This window comes from Podarcis melisellensis (assembly GCF_964234715.1).
Source record: "Podarcis melisellensis genome assembly, chromosome: 9".
NCBI lineage: Eukaryota > Metazoa > Chordata > Lepidosauria > Squamata > Lacertidae > Podarcis > Podarcis melisellensis.
In genome coordinates, this window is record NC_138541.1 from 27585503 (window position 1) to 27607166 (window position 21664).

The window sequence follows — 21664 nt, forward strand, 5'->3', positions numbered from 1 at the left end:
AAGTTTAAGGCAAATTTGTAAAAGTGTTTGCTGTTGTTTACCAACCTTGAAATAGTCTTTCAATGGAAATCTACATGGAATGTATTAATATGGTGAACAAATTTGTGTTTGGCTAACCCCACTTCTAAACTTGCTGCTAGGCATGCCAGAGGGTAGCGATGAGGGAGGAGAGTAACAGAGGTTACCGGTACTTCCAAGTTGCATCACAGCCAACCTGATATACTATTTCTCTACAAATGAAATGAACAGTGACAATACCATTTCTTCCTTGGAAGCTCAGTGTCTATATAGGCACAGAAATATCAGCTTTACAGAATTTGCAGTTCCTTTTTAAAAAGGCATTAAAACATACACACACATACCACAAAATATAGCCAGGGATGAATACCTCTCATTTGATTCCATCATGTTAAAAGGCATTAGAAAACAATCACATAGATTACATAGCTTTTTCAGTGACCCGTATAATATTATACATGACACAGATGCCAGGAGTTTATTTCAGGCCAAAGAATGCATTTGTTCATACTTGACCACAACCAAACACCACTTCACAAAGCTCATGTGAATTTATGGTCTGTACTTCCTCAAGTCTAGCAATGAAATAAGAAAACACCCCCACCATTAAAACACCCCCATGGTTGGGTAGCAAAACAACACACGCATGGCAGATATGGAAAACTGAGAAAATAGTTTATACAAATGAGAAACTTGTTATCTTGTTCAACGAAGCTGAAGCATTTTATATATCACCATTGGGCATTTATGTAACTGTTATAAAAGCCACTATAAATACAGGTTGCACGTTATATCCTGGACAGAAGTGTATTCCATGTGAACTTTGGCTAAATTTAAAGGATGTAAAAGGCTGGAGTTTATGGATTTCATTAAAGGTCCCTTACTCTTTCACTCTATTATTTGACCACTCTCGGCCAAATAGATTACATTTTATACCAGCCTGAATAGCCAATATTACATACAATGAATTTATTCATTTGCTCTGCTCTTTAGCCACCAACATATTTGTCCTAATTAGAGCCACAGTCCTCAGTATAACCTTCAGCTAGGCTTAGTATTGATCTGTGGGCTGATCTCTTTTTTTCTAGAGGGACCATTGAGCATTCTTCTCTACAAACAGCACATCAGGAAGGCAAGCCACTGCCTTGTTCACTATGTACAGAACAGGGAACTGAACCCCTCCATATATTGTTGGACTACAACTCTCACCTTCTCTGATCATTGGCCATGCCAGATGAGGCTGATGAGAGCTCGAATCCAACAACATCTGAAGGATTACAGGTTCCTCATCAAAAGGAAAGGAAGATGCCACACACATAGTTGAGGTCAGAGAAGGAGAGATATGGATCCCATGTAATTGCGACACTAAAAATTCCTGACTGCATTATCCTAGCCCTGAGGACTTGTTTACACAATCAAGATCCATAGATTATTTCAGGTTATACTGAGATAGCTAGCCCTTAAATCCACAAGCAGTTTCAAAACATTCTAGCTACACACCCATGCAAACTATTCAGTTCTATGCAGAACATTATATGGGTTGTTTCACATGAAACACTAAATTAACCCTGGCTACGGTGCGCATGAGGATTCCCTGAGAGGACATGATAACTGCTTTGGGTGTCTTCTGGTCCTGTTACTGCTGGAACTAAATGATGTATCTCTAAAAAAGTGTGTCACCAACATGAAAAGTTTGGAAAGCTCTGGCATAAGGGATAAAATCAAGCCCAGCGAAACCCCACATTGAAGGCTCCACAGGGCCAAACATTCTCCAAGCATCATTCCCTTGGAAATGTCCATCCATCTAGGACTGGAACCACCACAAAGCACTGCTACTCCCCCTCCCCCCCCAACTCAGGCAGCCACTCCAGAAAGATACCATGGCTGATGGTATTGAAAGCTGCTGATAGGTCAAGGAGAATGAACAAGGTAACATTTTCCCTGCCTCACTAATTTCACACTCTTATAATAAAGGGAATAGTCATTCTAGCTGCAATGTAAGGAAATTTAGTCATGTTTAAGCCCACTAAAATCAAAAGGATTTCAGTGGGACCAGCAGATGCACTCAGTTAACAACCTGATTCTATATATTGTTCCTTGCAATTGATTCCTATTATTTACTTTATATAACATAATAGAAGAACATGGCACCTTACATAGAATAGGCTTAACAAACCTCTAACCCAAGAGGCTTACTAAACAAATAGATACAAGAGGAAAACAATAAGGGGGAAACGGAGGCAGGAGTTAACAGGTAAAGAATAATACATGTTATACAGTGGTACCGCTGGTTATGAACTTAATTCGTTCCAGAGGTCCATTCTTAAGCTGAAACCGTTCTTATCCTAAGACGTGCTTTCGCTAATAGGGCCTCCGGTGTGCAACTTCCGTTCACATCCTGGGGCAAAGTTTGCAGCCAGGAGCAGCTACTTCCAGGTTAGCGGAGATTGTAACCCAAAGTGTTTGTAACCAGAGGTACCACTGTATTTCAGTTACACCATTTCAGCTTAGTTACAATAGGGTGTTGGGACAAGGAGTTGCTCCAAATGCTTCAAAGAATGAAAGACCTTGCTTTAAGCAGCCATGCTTTGGATTCCAATCAGTTAAGTTGCAGTGATTTCAGTGGGGATTCTGATGTGCCTTGCTCTGGACTCCACCCAAACCTTTAAACTTGAAGTCACCAAGAGTCAGTTCACGCTGTTTATATTCAGCCTGGCAATTAGAGCTCCTTTGGAATGGCCCCAAGCAGAAGTATTTGATACCTCCTGTTACCCTTTAGAGAAGATTGTGTTACATTTTCCAGTGCAAGCTGGAAAGGGGAATTCAGACTAGCATGGATGAGATTTACTTGGTTAACACTTGTCACGGGCTCTGCATGAGGCAAGACCAAGCATGGAACGTAGATGAAAGAGGGCAGACAAGAAGAAACTCTCAGCTGATTCCAACCTGTTTTACTGCTGCTGAAAATCAATGTCCTTTATGCATACAATATAGCTCCATCAACCTCCCAGCGCGTGTGCGCACACACACACACACAAACGAGGGTTTCTGAATTCCTATACATTTATCGCTCCTGAAATCTGAAAGTCCCAAAGCAATGAATGTATTGGCTGTATACTTGTCTGCAATAGTTCCTTCACAGCGCTACAGCTCATTGATCAATGATCTAAGATTCCATGGAAATAAAAGACATGTAATGGCCTGTGACCTAATTGTCTCATGTGCTATTGAGCTGGAAATAATTAAAGTAGGGGAGGGGGTTAGGGGTATAATGAGAATGGCTCCCAAGGAGCCATCTCACTTTCAGGAAAAAAAAGTACAATACAAAGACTTCCATATTAAGTTGGCCTTCACCCTGTACTCTTTTAAATTTGTTCAACGATTTCTGGATTAGAGAAAGAATAGGGAAAAAATTCTACTTTGTTAGGTTTTTAGAAGATCAGCAAAGGTTTGTTTGACAGGCCTTTGAGACCAGACCACTGAGAGCTGAGAAATAGTTTTAGATACTGCTGTTGCTTTCACGATGAGCATATTCCTGTTGTTCTATTATTTTGTTATAAAGAATCTGTACATTTCATTGTTATTTTTAACAGGCTAATGTTAGCCACTTTCATTACCAAAACTTCAATATGAGATCAGAAAGTATTTCCACAAAGTATAAAAAAAATCCTAGTTACATAATTGCAGATAAATAAATAGAATTATTCCTCCAGAAATATCTATCATTCATCCAGCAACTTCTAGCTTGAATGACACTATATTCCAGAATCCATTTTGTAACAGATCTAAAATTACATGCATTGACATTCCTAGATGATCTCAAGTGGAAAACACTTACATTCTATTGTTATGTGCTGCAGGGTAAATACATGAAGGTGGAAATTCCAGGCTGCAGGGGTTATTCTTTCTTATTCTGCCCTGGCCAGTTTGCATGACACATTAGACCATAATTAAAAATAAACTATGGTTAAATGCAAACAAGCAGCATGCTGGTGCATGCTGCTGAAAAATCCCTGCTTTGCTCCTTGCTTTGGTGCAAGACAGAGGAAACAAACAAGAAGATGGTTTCATATTACATGTAAATCAGCAATCATAGTTTGTTTCCTTCACACAGACCATGAGTGGTGAACAAACCACAACGATAATGTTACCACATAATGTGAAGTCATCCTCTGGGTTGCTTCCACCCTGCAGTGCCAAAGCATTCTAGAGCGAAGCAGAACATAAGAGGTGACCTTTGAGCCACATGAACTAGCATGCAGCTCATTAAGCCAGGAGTGGCTAACTTTTTTGGCCTTTGGTCAACCTCCAGGGGCTGCACCATCAACATCATCATCTGTCACCCACCCTTCACCATAATGTCCCAGTGGCCGTGCCCGCCTCACGCTCGTAGCTCTCACATTTATACAGGATAAACACAAGCAGACACAGTCACACACGACCCATGAGCTGTCCTGTGCTGATCAGCTGAGGAGGAAGGATTACTGCTCTCTCTCCACTCATCAAATAATCAAATTGACAATGAGGTAGGGAGAAACTGATATCTCCATCAGGGCACTGGCCCCCAGTATTGTTCACATTATTTTCTTTCCTTTTTGCTCCCACCAAAATTGGTGGTACCTAGGGGGAGGCAGAGCATTCAGAAAAATTTGCTTGTGGGACTGAATCAGGCCCCTCAACTGAGGGCTAGCCACCCATGCTTGAAACCATAGTTTATTTTTCATGTGATGTGTGGACCAGGCTATTATCTCCCAAGCATTCTAAGGAACAGTGTTCTCCCTTAATAGTAATCGTGTTGCAATCCATTTCTCGAAGATTGGAGGTAAGAGGTATGACCTTTGGCCTTGCTTCTGACAAATCTTTACTAGTTTACTATAGATCATTAATCTGTAGTATATGCATATCTGTAGCAAAGATATACCCATCACAGCTGCCAACTAGCTACTGGGCTAAGTTGAAGGTGCTGGAAATGGGGCTTAAAGCCCTAAACTGCTTGAGACCAGAATACCTAAAAGGTCAACTCATCTCCAATATATTCATCCAATGCCATCTTTTGAATGGATCCATTTCCCACAATGTCAAAATCAGATGTTTAGTGTAGCAGCACCTACCCATTGGAACTCCCTCCCATTATATATCAGACAAGTATCATCTATATGCCACTTTAGGTGCTTATTGAAGATTTTCCTCTTTCAACAAGCCTTCTAAGTAGAGATTGTTGTCCTAGTCAGTATCTGTATTGGATTTGAAATTGATCTTATTTATGCGATAGTTGTTGCTTAATTGTTTTATATGTAATTGCTTTAACCATTTTATTTATACAGTGGTACCTTGGTTTAAGAACCACTTATGGTAGTTTATGAACAACTTGGATTAAGAACGCTGCAAACCCGGAAGCAGGTGTTTTGGTTTGTGAACTTTGCCTTGGAATAAGAACGTATTTTGCTTCCTGTTGAGTGTGTTCCATTCGTAAACTGAGTCCCCCGCTGCTATGGGAAAGCACGCCTTGGTTTAAGAACGCTTTGGTTTAAGATCAGACTTCCTGAACGAATTAAGTTTGTAAACCAACTACCACTGTATAATTGTTTTGTGTTTGTTTTTGTTGTATTGTACCTCACTTTAAGATGACTCACAGGAAGAGGTTCATAAATGAAATTAAATAATAACTAACTAAATAATATAGAATATGTTCCAGTTCAAAACCACATTCTTGCTTCCTAAAGTACCCTGGGAAATAGCATGTTACCCTTCAAGAATATGTTCAAGCATGGATCTATCCACATGTTTATATCAAGATGCATATGGAGAAGTGCTTCATGCTACAAGTCTGTTGTGGAAGGAAATGTTTACACCTAGCGTGACAGTGCTTACCACAAATAAATGTAATGCCATGGAACACAGCCAGACTGACGAAACATACAGCTGGTTTGCTCCTGATGGACTCTGAATAGTCTTGAAGAACTGGCTCACAAAGAAGCCGATGAAAAAGGCTCCATATGGAAATAAGCCTCAAGATGACTGTAGCAGTTATTTGTTTCAGTAGCTACCAACGAACACTGTAATGTAAAAGAACTCATTTCCAACCCTCTCTTAGTGCCTCCCACTGAGATCCTCCCTCTGACATCAACCGGCATCTTTTTGGATAAGAAGCAACAAGCAAGTCTCAGCAAGCAGATATGTCCTTGTTCTTCTCTGATGCTCTAAGTCCAAAAAGAAACCGGGTGCTGCGAGAGGAAAGATGAGTGAGCCTAGCTATCAGAACTACTAGCTACAACAGTCACTCAGAAGCTTCTTACTAACTAAATGAAGCTTCATTCATGGGTTTCTGTGTGCAATGGGGCATGATCTAGCAAAACAAGAGTATGCAGTGGGTGCTGCAATTGATATATAAGAACAGCACTACTGGATCAGGCCAGTAGACTATCTAGTACAGCATCTTGTTCTCACAGTGACAAACCAGATGCCCACAAGCCATTCCTGAGCACAACAACACTCTCCTCTCGAGCAGTTTCCAGGAACTGGTATTTAGAATGATACTGCCTCTGACTGTGGGGAAACATTCCTAGACAGGTTCAGGAGATTTGGCTGCAAAATATGATCCTGGCCAACACACCTTCCCCACCTTTCTGTACTGCACTGTCAACAACAAAGTCAAACCAAGGTATGAGGGCAGGGCTGTGAATCTTACCTTGGATTTTACTTGTAGAGTGCAAGAGATTGGCCACCTCTGCTCTAAAGTAAACTGTAGCATGGAAATGTAGTTGCTGGTGACTGCAAGCTAAATTGCCCAGCCATATCAATAAACCTCTCTCATCTTTAGTATCTCAAAAACTTTGTAAATGATTATGCTGAAGAAAGGCAAGGAGAACTTCAAATGACGTGGCATCTGTCAGATATATGAACAGTATATTAATAATAACAGTTTAATATTAATAATAACAGTTTAACCTTAGTGGTGATGAAGCCACATATATCAGTACATCTGTTGCACTATTTCTGATAGATTCTTTTTATTAATATACAGTAATTTTTCACCCCATTGCCTGCTTATGAAACTACCTGGCAGACTTATTGAAAATGAGATCCAACTTAGTTTGACATTTACTACAGTCAATACATTATACATCCAAAGGATTTCTATATTAATAGACTTCACTACAAAAATTACATTTTCTTTAAAAATGGATAAATTTTGAAAAATGAAGGTACACCTGTATATATGGAAGACATCATAGCTCCTGTATGTGAATCAAATGAATAACCCTGCTGGATCACAAACTATGCAGCTGAGTTTCCCACATTTGGAGAAATCACTGGGATTAACAAATTTAAGGGGTTATCTACACTTACCTTTGCCGCCGCCCCACTCTTTCCAGGCACAGGTCCACACTTAAAAGGCCTGTGTCCAAACATTTCATTTCATTGCCATGGAGCTTTCCCCATGAAAACCTACCCTTTAGCACTCAATCGGAACAAGCATCAATTCCGGTTTTCCATGGGTTGCAGTTTGGTCCACTGAGCTTTAAAGAGCAAGTTTTCATGGGGACTGCTCCACAGCAAAAAAGAAAAGGGGGTGGGGGAACTGCTTGGACATGCAGCCTTAAAGCATGGACCCTGCCCGGAAAGGGTGGAGGAAAGGTTAGTTTGGATAAGCCCTTAGAGTGCAGTAGATGAGCCTCACCTTGGGAAAACCACATTTGTGATCATGATTTGTCCCTTGCCAGGTACCGTAATTATGCTGTCCTCAATGCCAACTGTCAGAAACCATAGGAGGAAAGAGTTCTCTTGTGCTTGGGTTCTGTTGGCAGACTTCTCACGGGGCCAGCTAGATGCCTATGGGTACAAGATGCCAGACTAGATAGGCCACTGGCCTGCTGTAGCAGGTCCTACTTATGTACTTACGTATTGCTACACCCTCTTTAGTGTGGACCCATAAAACAATTAAAGGGAGTGGAGAAAGAGAGAAGAAAGGCAGGGCTAACAGAAGAACCTTTTCGTTTATCCTTTTATTTTTTTCCAGCCTGCACATTACCCTATGCTGAATCTTTTTTGGTTCAAGATCTGCAGGGTTAAGATGGATCCATGTTAGAGCTGTAAGTAGTGCTTACAACTAGGATCAGCATTTGGATGTGCGTCTAGAGTGCACACCCCCTTGAAAGCAGTGTTGTGCAGATGAACAAAAAGATTCCTGCTTGAGCAGAGGAGCTCAAACTGGTTGTCAATGCAGAGAAGGAAAACCTGGCCGTTGGGTGTAAAGTCCTTCCCACTTTTCAGGCATACAAACTGCAAGGTTGGAGTCAGCCTTCCAGTTTAAATAATTCTGGAAGAAATTGGCTTGGAAAACACACAGATCACCTTTCCATGGGCACTTTAAACAACAGGAGACATTCTGTCATACACTTGAAGTTTACATGATCTGATTCCTGGGGGGACATTGGAGTCAGAGAGTGTATGCCCTGTGGAATCAGGCCGACCCCTTGTTCCCTAACAACCTAAGTTTAATGTGCATAAGCAGCCTTCACTGTGTCCACCTTGGGAGGCTTACTTTCTCCAAACCTTTTGGCAAATTCTCCTCAGTATGCAAGACTGCTGTCCAGCCCTCCCCCTCTCCCAGCTTTACGGTACTTACAGGGCATCACTACATGGCATTGTCTGAAGGGACATGATGCAGCAGCCTAACCAAATCTGGCTCTGGTCAGTGTCTCAGTGAGAAATCACCTGAGAACCCTATTTGCATTAGCTTGGGTTCTACAATGGAAAGGTAAGTTATAAATGAAATAATAACCCATGTAAAAGTGAAGGGGATAGCTGGTAGCAGTCCATTTGCATAAACACAAGTAACTAAGACTGAAACCCTATTCACACTTACATTGGCTTAAGTCCCATTGGACTTACTTCCACATAAACATGTGTGGAATTGTACTGTAAAAAAGAATACCAACCAACTCACATATTTCACACATTACCTGTACACAATATGCTGCCCCCCCCCCCCCGCGAAGATCACAACTAACTACTGTATGCTGCAATCAGTCAATATAAATTACAGTAAATAATTCATTAGCCATGCAATCTAGTTGTAGGTTTTGGTGCTTTTTTTGGCAAAAACTCACTAGCTAACACATACATCATGGCTGAGAGCTTAAGCAAGATATTGAAACAAATACAAGAAGTAAAAGTGAAGTAAAAGGTAAAGGTAAAGGTACCCCTGCCCGTACGGGCCAGTCGTGTCCGACTCTAGGGTTGTGCGCCCATCTCACTTAAGAGGCCGGGGGCCAGCGCTGTCCGCAGACACTTCCGGATCACATGGCCAGTGTGACAAGCTGCATCTGGTGAGCCAGCGCAGCACACAGAAACGCCGTTTACCTTCCCGCTAGTAAGCGGTACCTATTTATCTACTTGCACCCGGGGGTGCTTTCGAACTGCTAGGTTGGCAGGCGCTGGGACCGAGCAACGGGAGCGCACCCCGCCGTGGGGATTCGAACCGCCGACCTGACGATCGGCAAGTCCTAGGCACTGAGGTTTTACCCACAGCGCCACCCACGTCCCTAAAAGTGAAGTAGTCAACAGTAAACATACCACTAGGGTATTGTATAACAAATGGCATCTTCAAAGCAGTATTGTAAATCACATAGAGACTATTAATATTAGGTGATTAATAAGTTTAATATTGTAATGAAAAGTCGTAAATGAAGGCACACAACCCAACAGTCAATACACATCAATTAGTACAGGCAACATGTACATGAGCCAAACTTAAAGCATGTCATCAGAGGACACATAAATTCCAGTAGCCAATGCACAAAACACCACAGCGGGTATCCTCCCAACCCTGGGGCAACCAATATGCCTAAATCCAACAGACACAATTTGAATTATCTGCAAGCTGCCTTAAAGGTTCATTTTTTAATTCAAAGGTGGGATATAAATGTTTAAATAAATGCATACTGCAGGCCTTACACACAAACCTCACAACACAAATCCATGCCCCCCCCCAAACACAGGAACTTTCAGTCTCCAGACATAATTTTAAAAAAACAATATACATTCGAATGTATTCATCTGAATGCATTTTACCAGCCATTTAGAAATCCACATATTATTCAGAAAGAAACAATGCATTCTAATAGACTTTCAGCATTCGTCTTTAGCATCTCTCTCTCATACATAAATCGCAACAGCTGACACACATACACAAAACACTACACAGTACATGCTGGAATATAAACAGTTTCAAAAATCAACCAACACGTACTTCCCAACAACTAACAAGGGCAACAAGCACACAGAGACCTCAGCATCCAAGCAACCAACTTGCCTAACCAACTCAGCCCTTCTTCCAGAATTAACCTTGTCCCATTAGAGCAAGCTAATGAATACCAGCTCAGCAGTGCCCACCTGAGCAATTGTTCTCATAGCCTCAAGGATGCAGGGCTATGCTTGGTAGCCAGAGAGCATCCACCACAACAGACTCACAAACTTCCAAAGTTCCACAGGGATGAAAAAAGGGGTAGTCTTGTAGACTTGTAACAACCCTATTCTCACACCAAAGATTATCACACAAAAGTTTACTACCCCACACTTTATGGCTTCACTATGCAGGTTTTGAACAATTTAAATAGCAGCAGCTGTGATGGTTGTGTGTTGTTGTTCTCCTAACTATTGAGATTGGGGCAGATGTATAGAGAGACACTGGTGTCCTTGGGAGAAAAACCACTGCTCTGAGTCTGCAATTTGCTTTGGGCCAGGGATGAGGGACCTCTCCAGCTGTTTCTGGAGCTCAACATCCATTTGCGCCAGTCAAGATTGCCATTGGTCAGGGATGATGACAACTGGAGTCCAGCAACATCTGGAGGCCTGCAGGATCCCCACCCTGGCTTGGGAGGGGGAATCCCACATTGGTGCCAATGGGAATCCTCACCCCACCCCAATTCAAATATTAGCTTTGAAGGAAGGTGGGTTTCTCTTCCCCCTCCTCACTCTGGCTACTTCCTTGCCTGCTGTTGAGTGCCCTTCTACACCTCCATCCTTCCCCTCCATCATTTAGTATCTAGTTTGGCCCTGGAAACGAGGAAGAGACAGTTGCAGTGATTGTATCAAACAGAAGGAGCCACTTGACTGTCTGGTTATAGGGAAATCAGAGGATTGGATTGGATTGGATTGATCTTTATTACGGCCATTGGCCCGTCACACGACAGAGGCATGTGGCATAGGGGTTAGTGCCAGATAAAGACCCCAGAAATCTGGGTTTGCATCCCCATTGTCCTTGGGATAGCTTGGGACAGTAACAGTTTCTCAGCCTAACTTATCTCCCAGGAATGTTGTGGAGGAGGAGGGGGAGAATCATGTATACTACCTGGAGCTCCTTGAAGTACATACCTGTATTTAATCATCATCAATGCACAATTACACTCCAAAAACGGGCGGGGGGAGAGAAATAGACGCGGGGGGGGGGGAAGAATACAAAAGCAAACAGGTCCCTTGTTGGAGGGTCCCTTCTCGCTCTCCCTCCTGTCACCTGCCCCCCCCCCGCCTTCCTCTTCCTCACCTTGCCTGCAGTCACAGTAGCCCCAGTCGACCCTGCCGCGGCTGTTCCTGAAGAAGCACCAGGGCCTGCTCCTGCCGTCGGGGTTCCTGCAGAAGTTGCGCTGCCCTCGCAGCCCTCTGCCCTGAGGCGTCTTCTCCAGGAAGGTGGGCACGTCCGCCCAGGGCAGGCACTCGGCGCCGGACTCGGTGACGTTGACGAAGCGCCCGCCGCCTCGCGGGCAGCCGCCGGCGGGCTGGTGGTGCTGGAGCGGCAGAGGCGGCGGCGGCGGCGGGGAGCGCGCCTGAGGCGGCTGGCGGGCAGAGCCCCGCGGGGCGAAAGGGAGAGGCGAGCGAGCCGGCTCCGAAGCGCCCGGCTCAGCGAGCGTCCCCAGAGCCGCCGCCGCCAGGAAGAGGCGCGCGAATGTCATGGTGCCAGTCGCGCTCGCTTTGGTCCATCGCCCCTCGGCTCTCGCGCCCTGGCTGAGGGGAAGGAGAGGGCGGGGCCGCGCGGCGTCCCACTAATCCTCCCCCACCCCCGGCGGGGAGCGCGCGACTCCTTCCCCCCGCCCCACACGCTCCCCGGCGCCCCGGCCCCGCTCGCGCCCACGGAGCCGCCTCAGAGCAAGCTGCTGCCGTCGTCCACCCATGGACATCGACGACGACGTGCTTAATAATAATAATAATAATAATAATTAGTTGCTTTTTAAGGTATTGGATTTAGACATAGTCGGAGTAAACCCACGGAAAGCAGTGAGACTTAAGTTAGTCTTGACTAACTTGATTTCAGGGGTTCTCCTCTGTGCATGACTAAGTCTGGATCCAACCCATCATCATCATCATCATCATCATCATCTGTATCTTCCCATTTGGCATCCAGACGTAGTCATAGAGGGAACCCACGGGAATCAATAAGCCTTGCTGGTCAGGATTCAATTATCCCAGTTGGCTTCAAGGGGGTCTCCTTCAAGTCTGGATCCAACCATCGTCTCGCCCTCCTTGTTCATATTTTGAATCCAGACTTCCGTCATACTCGGGGTAAATCCGCGGAAATCAATGGGGCTTAAGTACGTCATAACAAACCCATTGATTTCCAGGGGGGTCTCCTCTAAGAATGACGAAGGCTCGATCTTCGCATCGCCATCTGTGTAACGTGCGAGCTGCAGCCCTGGCTCGTCCCCGCGCGACTCTCGGCGTGTTTACTCAAACGTCAGCGCCACCGAGTCCAAGGGAATGCGCTCCCTGGTAAAATGCGCTTAGGAGTTGCAACTCTTTCCCCCATGGGAATGTTTTTTGCCGCCCACGACGACGTCCCTTCCCAGTCCCAGTTTGGGAGATTCACATATGCCTTTCACACCTATACCAGCATCTGCAGAAATGCCACTGGTCAAGCGTTTCCCTCTCCTATGCTGGCAGGAAAGCCGCACCATTTGCATCTCTGCCTGTCCGGGAACTATTCAGAATCCTTTCAGGAGGCTGGGCGAGCTGACAAGCCCATCTTCGGAGATGGATCGTCTTCCCAAAAAAGTCAGGCACATATGGAGAAGGGGGCTGTGATGATTACTGAAGGAGGGCAAGCGCTTTGCACGTGCACAAGAGACGGAGTACGGGCGAGGGAAACTAAGCCCTCGAGGCTCTTCTGGTTCCAGCTGAACCCTGAAAAATCACCAGGGCGCAGAGACCCGGAAGCGCAAAGAGGTGAGAAGGGCAAACTCAGGCTGCGGGCAGAGCTGGAGAACAGCGGAGAAGCTCACAGTCTCCATCTGGGACAAGGTACCCAAAGTTCGGGTGGGAGGTGGAGGGAAGATCTCGGCCACCCGCAGAGATTTCCGCGAGCCTGCTAAGGAATCGGGGCGCACCATGGCCCGCTGCGATCCGACGCAAAAGCATCGATACCAACCAGAAAGAAGAGCGAGAGGCATCTGTTGGCAGTAGCGTCATTCTTATGCGGGGAAAAGTTAGGCAGGATAAGGCAAACGGGAGCCCCCCTCCCTCCCTCCGTGGACCAGATTTGAGAGAAACTGGGAAAAATTATTAGTGGAGGCGGCAGGTAGGGCCGCCGGTTTCCTTTCTATCCTTTTGCGCAAAACCAACTTGCCCTGCGCCCAAATCCGCTAAACCGGCGCACGTGACGCGCGCTCCGTTACCTCCTGTCCTGCTTTGGAATGCGGGAATCCTGGCGCGCGCCTGCGCGTCATGAGCAAAACATCCCGGGAGCCAAGTTGGTTTAGGCAGGGGAGGGGGAGTGTCTGCTCGGCCTTTCCCTTTCTGTGCCTCGTGCCAGTTCCCTGAGATGTGCCAGTTTCCCAGTGATGCTCTCCTTGTTGAAGAACAGGAGGGCCACGCCAGGAGGGTGTCCTGACCAAGTCTATGGGACCACACCACTGAAAACTGCTGACCACTCTTAGGACCACAAGGGAATCGGAGGGGCTGTCTAGTAAGAGTGGGCCAGCCTCCCTAGTTATTATTTAGACTTCTTGTTGTTTAGTCGTGTCAGACCCTTCCTGACCCCATGTGCCAGAGCACGCCAGGCACTTCTGTCTTCCACTGCCTCCCGCAGTTTGGTCAAACTCATGCTGGTAGCTTTGAGAACACTATCCAACCATCTTGTCCTCTGTCGTCCCCTTCTCCTTGTGCCCTCAATCTTTCCCAACATCAGGGTCTTTTCCAGGGAGTCTTCTCTTCTCATGAGGTGGCCAAAGTATTGGAGTCTCAGCTTCAGGATCTGTCCTTCCAGTGAGCACTCAGGGCTGATTTCCTTAAGAATGGATAGGTTTGATCTTCTTGCAGTCCATGGGACTCTCAAGAGTCTCCTCCAGCACCATAATTCAAAAGCATCCATTCTTCGGAGATAAGCCTTCTTTATGGTCCAGCTCTCACTTCCATACATCACTACTGGGAAAACCATAGCTTTTACTATACGGACCTTTGTTGGCAAGGTGATGTCTCTGCTTTTTAAGATGCTGTCTAGGTTTGTCATTGCTTTTCTCCCAAGAAGCAGGCGTCTTTTAATTTCGTAGACTAACTTTCGTTAAATTCACCAGAAAACCAACTGAAATAGTTAGAAAATTTATTTTCTATCAAATGATTATAGATGGACAGATTCACAGACTACAGCAGGTTCCAAAACACCTACCACATATGTACATATGCAAACATACATATATAGTACATGCACCTGTTCGTTTGGTTCACCTCATGTCCTGAGTACTGAAAGCTGAATGGTGGTTTATGCAGAGCCACAATTTTATGTATATTGTTCAGCAGCTCAAATAAGGGGTGTGATGGGGTGTCTGTCTTCCACTTGGGTTATAATTCCACCCCTGGTCACACCATTAGACACATTAGATGGGAAATCCATTGGTGTCAGCAGAAACTGTAATGTATTTAGGATCACAGCATAAAAAGTTTTAGTCCCCCAAGCCACTTGCTCCACAGTAAATAAACAAAGACCCACTGGAGTTAATACGATTACACCATACAAAGCAGTTTCATGGTTTGTCTCTGTAATGTAATTCATTCCCATTCATACCTATGTCATTCAGTTTCTCTCTCCCTTTTTTTCAGAGGCAATTCCAGATGCTTGCCTAGCTTTCAATTGCCCTGTTGTTTTTATGCCATTCTGTTTCATCTATGGGTGTGTTCCCCACATTCCAAGATTCTTACTTCAGATTCCACAAGGCCTGACGATGCCTGGATCCAGGACAACTCTACCATGTGCTCATCTCCATTTACTATATTAAAGAACCTTTAAATGTGCCATTTCCCCCCTCCCCATAATTTTATTCAATTTTCCATTATACAAATTTACCATAACAATTCATTTTCACAAATTTCAACTTTTTGACTTCCACCACCTTCTCTGTCAATCATCCATATTTAAATTTTTGTTACACATTCCCTAAACTTAATATTGCCTTTTAATATACCCATCCTCTCCTATTTTCCTTTTTTACAATACTCCTCTAACTTTCACAGAGCTTCTTTAAATCCCACTAGCGTTGTTTGTTCATCACATATACTTTCCAGTTATTCAGTAAATTTCCCCCAGTCCTCAGTGAACTTGTGATCTCGTTGATATCTAATCTTCCCAGTTAATTTGTCCAATTCTGCATAGTCCATAAGTTTCATTCTCCATTCTTCCAGAGTTGGTAGATCCTCCTCTTCCACTTTTGGACCATTAATATTCTTGCCGCTGTTACAGCATATTGGAAAAGTTTACAGTCCCTTCTATTTATCTCTCTTCCTGTTATTCCTAAAAGAAAGGCTTCTGGTTTTTTTACAAATGTATATCTCAACATCTTCTTCAATTCATTATAAATCATCTCCCAGAAACCCTTCACTTTCTTACACTCCCACCACATATGCTAAAAAGATCCTTCTTTTTCTTTACATTTCCAACACTTATTACTTATTTTGAACATTTTTGCTAATTTAACCAGTGTAATATACCATCTATATAACAGTTTCATAACAGTTTCCTTTAACGTAATACATGCAGTAAATTTTATATTTTCTTTCCATACTTTTTCCCAATCTTCCAATTGTATATTATATCCAAAATCTCTGGCCCAATGTATCATAACTTAAATGTGCCATTTTTAACTGCTTTATAAAGTTAGGCATTCACATTAAGCTTTCACAGCTGGCTTCTGTTCCTTCGTAGGAAGTGGCTTCAACCCAATTACTATCTATGACTAAATCCCATTGAAATCAACTGAATGTTAGTTGTTTCAGTGGGATTTACAGCACAATCATTTATGTTAAATTGCACATACTCCAAAGTAGTGCATGCACAGGATTGTAGCCTTACAGCAGAAGCCTGTACATGTTTACTTAAAAGTAAGCACCACTTTGTTCAATGGGGCATACTCCCTGGTAATTGTACATTGAATTTAGAGTCATGACGAACTTTTTCAAATTTTGAGTATGAATGTATCAATTGTTTTCCTTGCCTCTAGAGCTGATTTGAATTTTTTTAGCACCAACATGCCTTGCAAATGAACTTTCTAAAGTATCCCACTGCAACTAACTAAATTGCTTCAGCCCCCCAAAATTATAGGGTGTACAACAATAGTCAGCTTTGTGCAAATTTGTTTCCCATAAACATATCCAGATTTGTGGAGAACCCAGATTCACAGGCCAGCAATTTTTAGTTTCATTTGACCTGGTTGTATGCCATCACTGTTTATAATGGAGATAAACTGCAAGCAGCCAACAGTTACTGCTTTCCTTCCAAGGTTAATGGTGCAGCTCAGTAACCTTAGTTTCTCTGAACTCAATGGTCCTACAGGTGTTCTCCTTCTTAGATGGTCATGTATAATAATTCAAAATGTGCTGAGTTTTGTGGCTTTCCTGTTCATTCATCTGAATGGACCCCTGGACCTCTGCCCTGATAGCACCATTGACCAAGGTTTCATCTGAAAAGAAAAAGCTAAAATATTCTGCAGAAGCACCGCTACTGCAGAAAAACCTACAACTTGCACCGCTACTGCAGAAAAACCTACAACTTGCAGGCCTCTAGCTTCTTGCTTGATGCATCTAGCTTGAAAATAAACAGAGTTGTGTGTGACTATGCAGAAAGTATCCCTGCAGTTCTTGTCCCATCATTTCCATCACAGGATCATATGAATTTAGTGTGTTCATTTTAGGAGTTGTTGTTTTTTAAATCCTTTGTATAAACAGGCTAAAATTAAACTTAGGTCAGGCAGCACTCTTCTCTTTTCTGGGAAATATTTGTATATTTATAATAAAGCTAATGTGTCGTACACACATAAATACACATAAACATACACCACACTCACATAGAGGCAATGGATTTCTCTATCTCAGTGCTGAGCTGAGCAATTTCCTAGTGCTGCAATGGGTCCTACTTTTCTAAGGTGCCCCTTGTAAAGTGGAGAAGAGGTGCCTGATTTTGTCACAGACTAGTGGGCCACCAGCAAACTAGATGCAGCCTGCATGGGCCATGGGTTCTTCAACCTTGATAAATATGTCAAAAACATGAGTGGGGCAGAAAGGATTGAACCATGCAGGATCAAAAGGGTTACATTCCACCTACCTCTCTTTCAACAGAGGTCATCCCTCAGAACAATCAAGGCTGCATCAGATTGAAATGGATCTTGCATCTGAATTAGGGGTATCCAACAAGGTGTCTCCCAGACGTCATGGACAACTCCCATAATTCTGGACCAATGGCCATGCTGGTTGTGGCGTTGCAAGTTCAAGTCCAAAATATCTAGAGGGCACCATGTTAGCTTCCCCTGATCTAGATAAATGGAGTTGGACAACAGCCACTCATTTGGACAGGTTGCCCACACTAGTGAGCAAATCTCATGGAATACAGTGGGACTTAGTTCCAAGTAAACATTCATAGAATTGCAGTCCAAGTGAATGATAGAAAGTAACATGATCATAACATTAGCAAGAGCAAGTATTAAAAGCTTTTCAGTAAATTATTTATTTGGGAAACTTTTAAAAAATATTTTATTATACACAGATTGGCATGATACCCTCACAAAAGAACTTTATATTAGAGCTAAGCATGGTGGGGTCTCTTGGGGCACTGCAAATAGCAGTTTCCTCTAATGTAAAGTTCAATTCTTTTATAATTGAAATGTTCTTTTACGTAGAATAAAGAAAACCACTGTTTGCTTCATTACATTACTGAGTCTAAGCTAAAAGGATAGTTGAAGACTTTACCATGCATTGAAACACATTGACAATTCTTTTATAAACGAGAAATTTAGAGTAAGTAATAGACACATTAGAAAATAATTGCTGAAAAGATCTGCTAATTATATATTCTGGGCAACATTCCAGAACGTCAAGAATGTAATTTGTCGCTCACCAAGAATATAATTTGGTGTTCAATAAGGATTGTAACAATGCGTGAAGACAAAAGATTTGCTTTTTAAGAACCAAGACAAAGAAACTCTACTAAGAATAATAGATTTGAGTAGTATTCAAGGAGCTCTGTCTCCCACAGATACCAGTGAAATCCACATATTCAGCAAATAGTGCAAGCCTATACTTCAGATCTTCTGACTGAGAAGCTATACTATTTTCACGTTGGGATTTTGCCTGGGCAATAATAATCTGTCTTGTCCTATTCTCTGGCTCTGACCTTCAGACGTGGTTCCCACTCCTGCCTGATGCCTGCCTGTGGTTCAGCTCTGACACAGATGCAGTTATGTAAAAAGAAAGCACGTTGAAAATGGCACGATGGCAACAGCTCATTCCCAGATTATCTGTTTACTGAGTGTTCATTCTGATTTATCTGCAGGGAAGGATGTCATTGCCTCATGCAATTGTTATCTCACACTTTCCAGTGCATTTCCCTGTCACTTTCCTAACTGTAGATAGTCCTATGTTTTTGAAGAAAAAGGTTTGTTGCTCCAGAGCACCAAATCCACTTTTATTGAGCAATGTATATTTGCCAGTGTGCAACTGAATCCCACCCAGAACAGTCTGGAAGCAGCCCTTGGATTCAAAGGGTTCACACTGACTCATTCGTTCAGTCACACCCGCACCATGCATTTAAAGCACAAGGCTTCCCACAAAGGATCCTGGGAACTGTAGTTTGTTAAGGGTGCTTGGAAATATAACTCTGTGAGGAGTAAACTACAGTTCCCAGGAGTGTTGGGGGAAGCCTTATGCTTTAAGTGTACTTTAAAGGTAAAGGACCCCTGACAGTTAAGTTCAGTCGCGAACGACTCTGGGGTTGTAGCTCTCATCTCGCTTTACTGGATGAGGGAGCCGATGTTTGTCCACAGACAGTTTTTCTGGGTCATGTGGGCAGCATGACTAAGCCGCTAAACCAGAGCAGCGCATGGAAACGCCGTTTACCTTCCTGCCGGAGCGGTACCTGTTTGTCTACTTGCACTTTGACGTGCTTTCAAACTGCTAGGTTGGCAGGAGCAGGGACCGAGCAACGGGAGCTCACCCTGTCACAGGGATTCGAACCGCCGACCTTCCGATCGGCATACCCTAGGTTCGGTGTTTTAGACCACAGCTCCACCTGCATCCCTATGTTGAGATTCGGCAAGCACAAACTCAAGGGTGTTTATGCTACCAAATGAAGACATACTTGTTCCCCCAGGCTTGCCCTGACTTTTATTATTATTATTACTGTTCACTGTGATAGTTTTAGTGAATTTATTATTGTTGCTGTTGTTAGATTCATTATGTTTTATTACTGTATGAAGCATTTTGGTATTTCTGTAAATGCAAAGCAGTGTAGAAATACTTAAATGAATGAATAACTGGAACCTTTTTCACCTCTGGTATATTTTTTTTTAATGAAATGCCAACTCCTTGTTAGCAATAGTGATACTAAGGCATTTCTGATATTTCCTGCAGGAATTTTAAAGGCATCTTTTAGGAAACCTGATAGCAATTCAGATACAAAATGTAAAAGGGGGATTAAATATCTCCCAGGGCACTGCAACGGCCCAGAGGAATATAAGAATTAATTTAGTAGTAATCTGTGCCTGGATATGAAATGGCTTCTCGGATATTCTATTAATCATGGTTTTGTCAAGTTACTATATTACCGAGGTCAAGAAAGACTATACATTGGTTCCAAAATATGTATTTGAGTATTCAGGCGCAACTATTTGAAACATAGTCTCTTTCCTGTGAGCCGTAACATAAGTTAGTCAATACAAATCAGTAGTGAGCAAACAAGATCGTATATATTAATAAGTGATAACAAAGAGCAATGTGGAAAATATTTCTATCCAAGTGCAGACAAGAGACATAAACGTGTGTCCAAAATGAACTATGAAAAGAACGAACTTTGTTAAAGACTGTACAGTATCTGATTCACTATGGCTAATACATTCTGCTGAATTAAATGCCTTGTTATTGCCTGATATGTAGGAACGAACTTCAAGTCCTTCGGAGGCAGAAGAGGACTTTGAAAGTGCTAATGGAGCTGGGAACCTCTGCATTGTTTCACCAGCACCTGTGTTGGATATATGTGGAACCTCCATCACATATTATGTCCATACCTGAGGAGGTGGTAAGGGCAGGGCCTGAACTCAAAACATCTGAGAACAGGGCAATTCTTTCAGGCAGGTTGCTTCTACTTCAAATGAGTAGTGGGCCTGAACTCAAGGGAAAACATAAAGGTGTCATCCCATGTTAAATGTGAGGGTTTTTAAAAATTATTTAGACTTCTTGTCTAGTGAGGCAATAAAAATAAAAAATAAAAAATAAAACAGCCTCTCACTTTCCAACCTGGCTTGTTCAAACTGTCAGGGCATCAGCTGCAGGCTGGTGGATCTGCTGTTCCATGCTTCTGCTGTTTAAGGACTGTTCATCAAGAAGAATAATCTCCTTACATAGACCATCCTTGAAGGTATCCTGAAATTACAGATACATTAAAAACTGTGATGTGGCGGGGGGATCCATCTGGGTACAAATGGGAATGCAAAGCAAAATGAGGCTTAATGAAAAGCATATCTATAGATTTTTAAGGAAAGGGTTATGGCAGCTGCATTCTATAAGCGTTAGCAATGGCGTTGACAGATCCCATTGTCTTAAAAGCACATTGAAAGGACATTGCGTTCCCCAAGGAATCCTGGGAACTGTAACCCTGAGAGGTATAAACTACAGTTCCCAGGATTCTTTGCAGGAAACCACGTGCTTTGAATGTATGGAGTGGATATTTGCAGTTTTCTATTTGAGGAGAACCTATTTGAATCGCTTTCTCTTGGGGGTTATTCCCCCCTCCTTATATATCTTTCGTTTATAGATTTCAAAGCTGTTACCAAAAATTATAGCAATTAAAATTCATCTCAAACAGCAGACAAAATATATTAACAACTTTTAGTATTTAGAAGTAACTATATAGACTTGCCTTTTTATTTCTTGCATGGCCATTTGTGGCATTTTCTAAGGAAACTTCGGAGAAGGGGTAGCAGATGCCTACAAGCTATGACTCCTTCTAGACTTTCCCTCAACCAAGAGATCTTGGGTTGTGATAACCAACTTGCCCTCCCACTTTGTGATGCTGTTGCTAAACACCAGGTCTGTGTACAGTAAAACCTCTCTCATCCGTGATACTGCTTTTAAGGAACACCTCACGAATGAGGAAGACACCCTGGTGTTTATTATA

At 43.1% G+C, this 21664-nt stretch overlaps 1 protein-coding gene across 2 annotated transcripts in view; it reads right to left on the reverse strand.

Moving 5' to 3' along the window:
- Positions 1-12364, reverse strand: part of PRSS12 (serine protease 12) — a 48303-nt gene extending 35939 nt beyond the window's left edge. The window contains exon 1 of one of the 2 annotated variants that reach the window (XM_081924926.1): positions 12322-12364. In XM_081924926.1, coding sequence (XP_081781052.1) covers positions 12322-12349 — 28 coding nt within the window. In that variant the 5' untranslated portion in view covers positions 12350-12364. Of the gene's footprint in view, positions 1-11566; positions 12027-12321 lie in introns of those variants that run through there. The other variant, XM_081924925.1, reaches the window with a different exon arrangement.
- Between the last annotated feature and the right edge of the window lie 9300 nt (positions 12365-21664).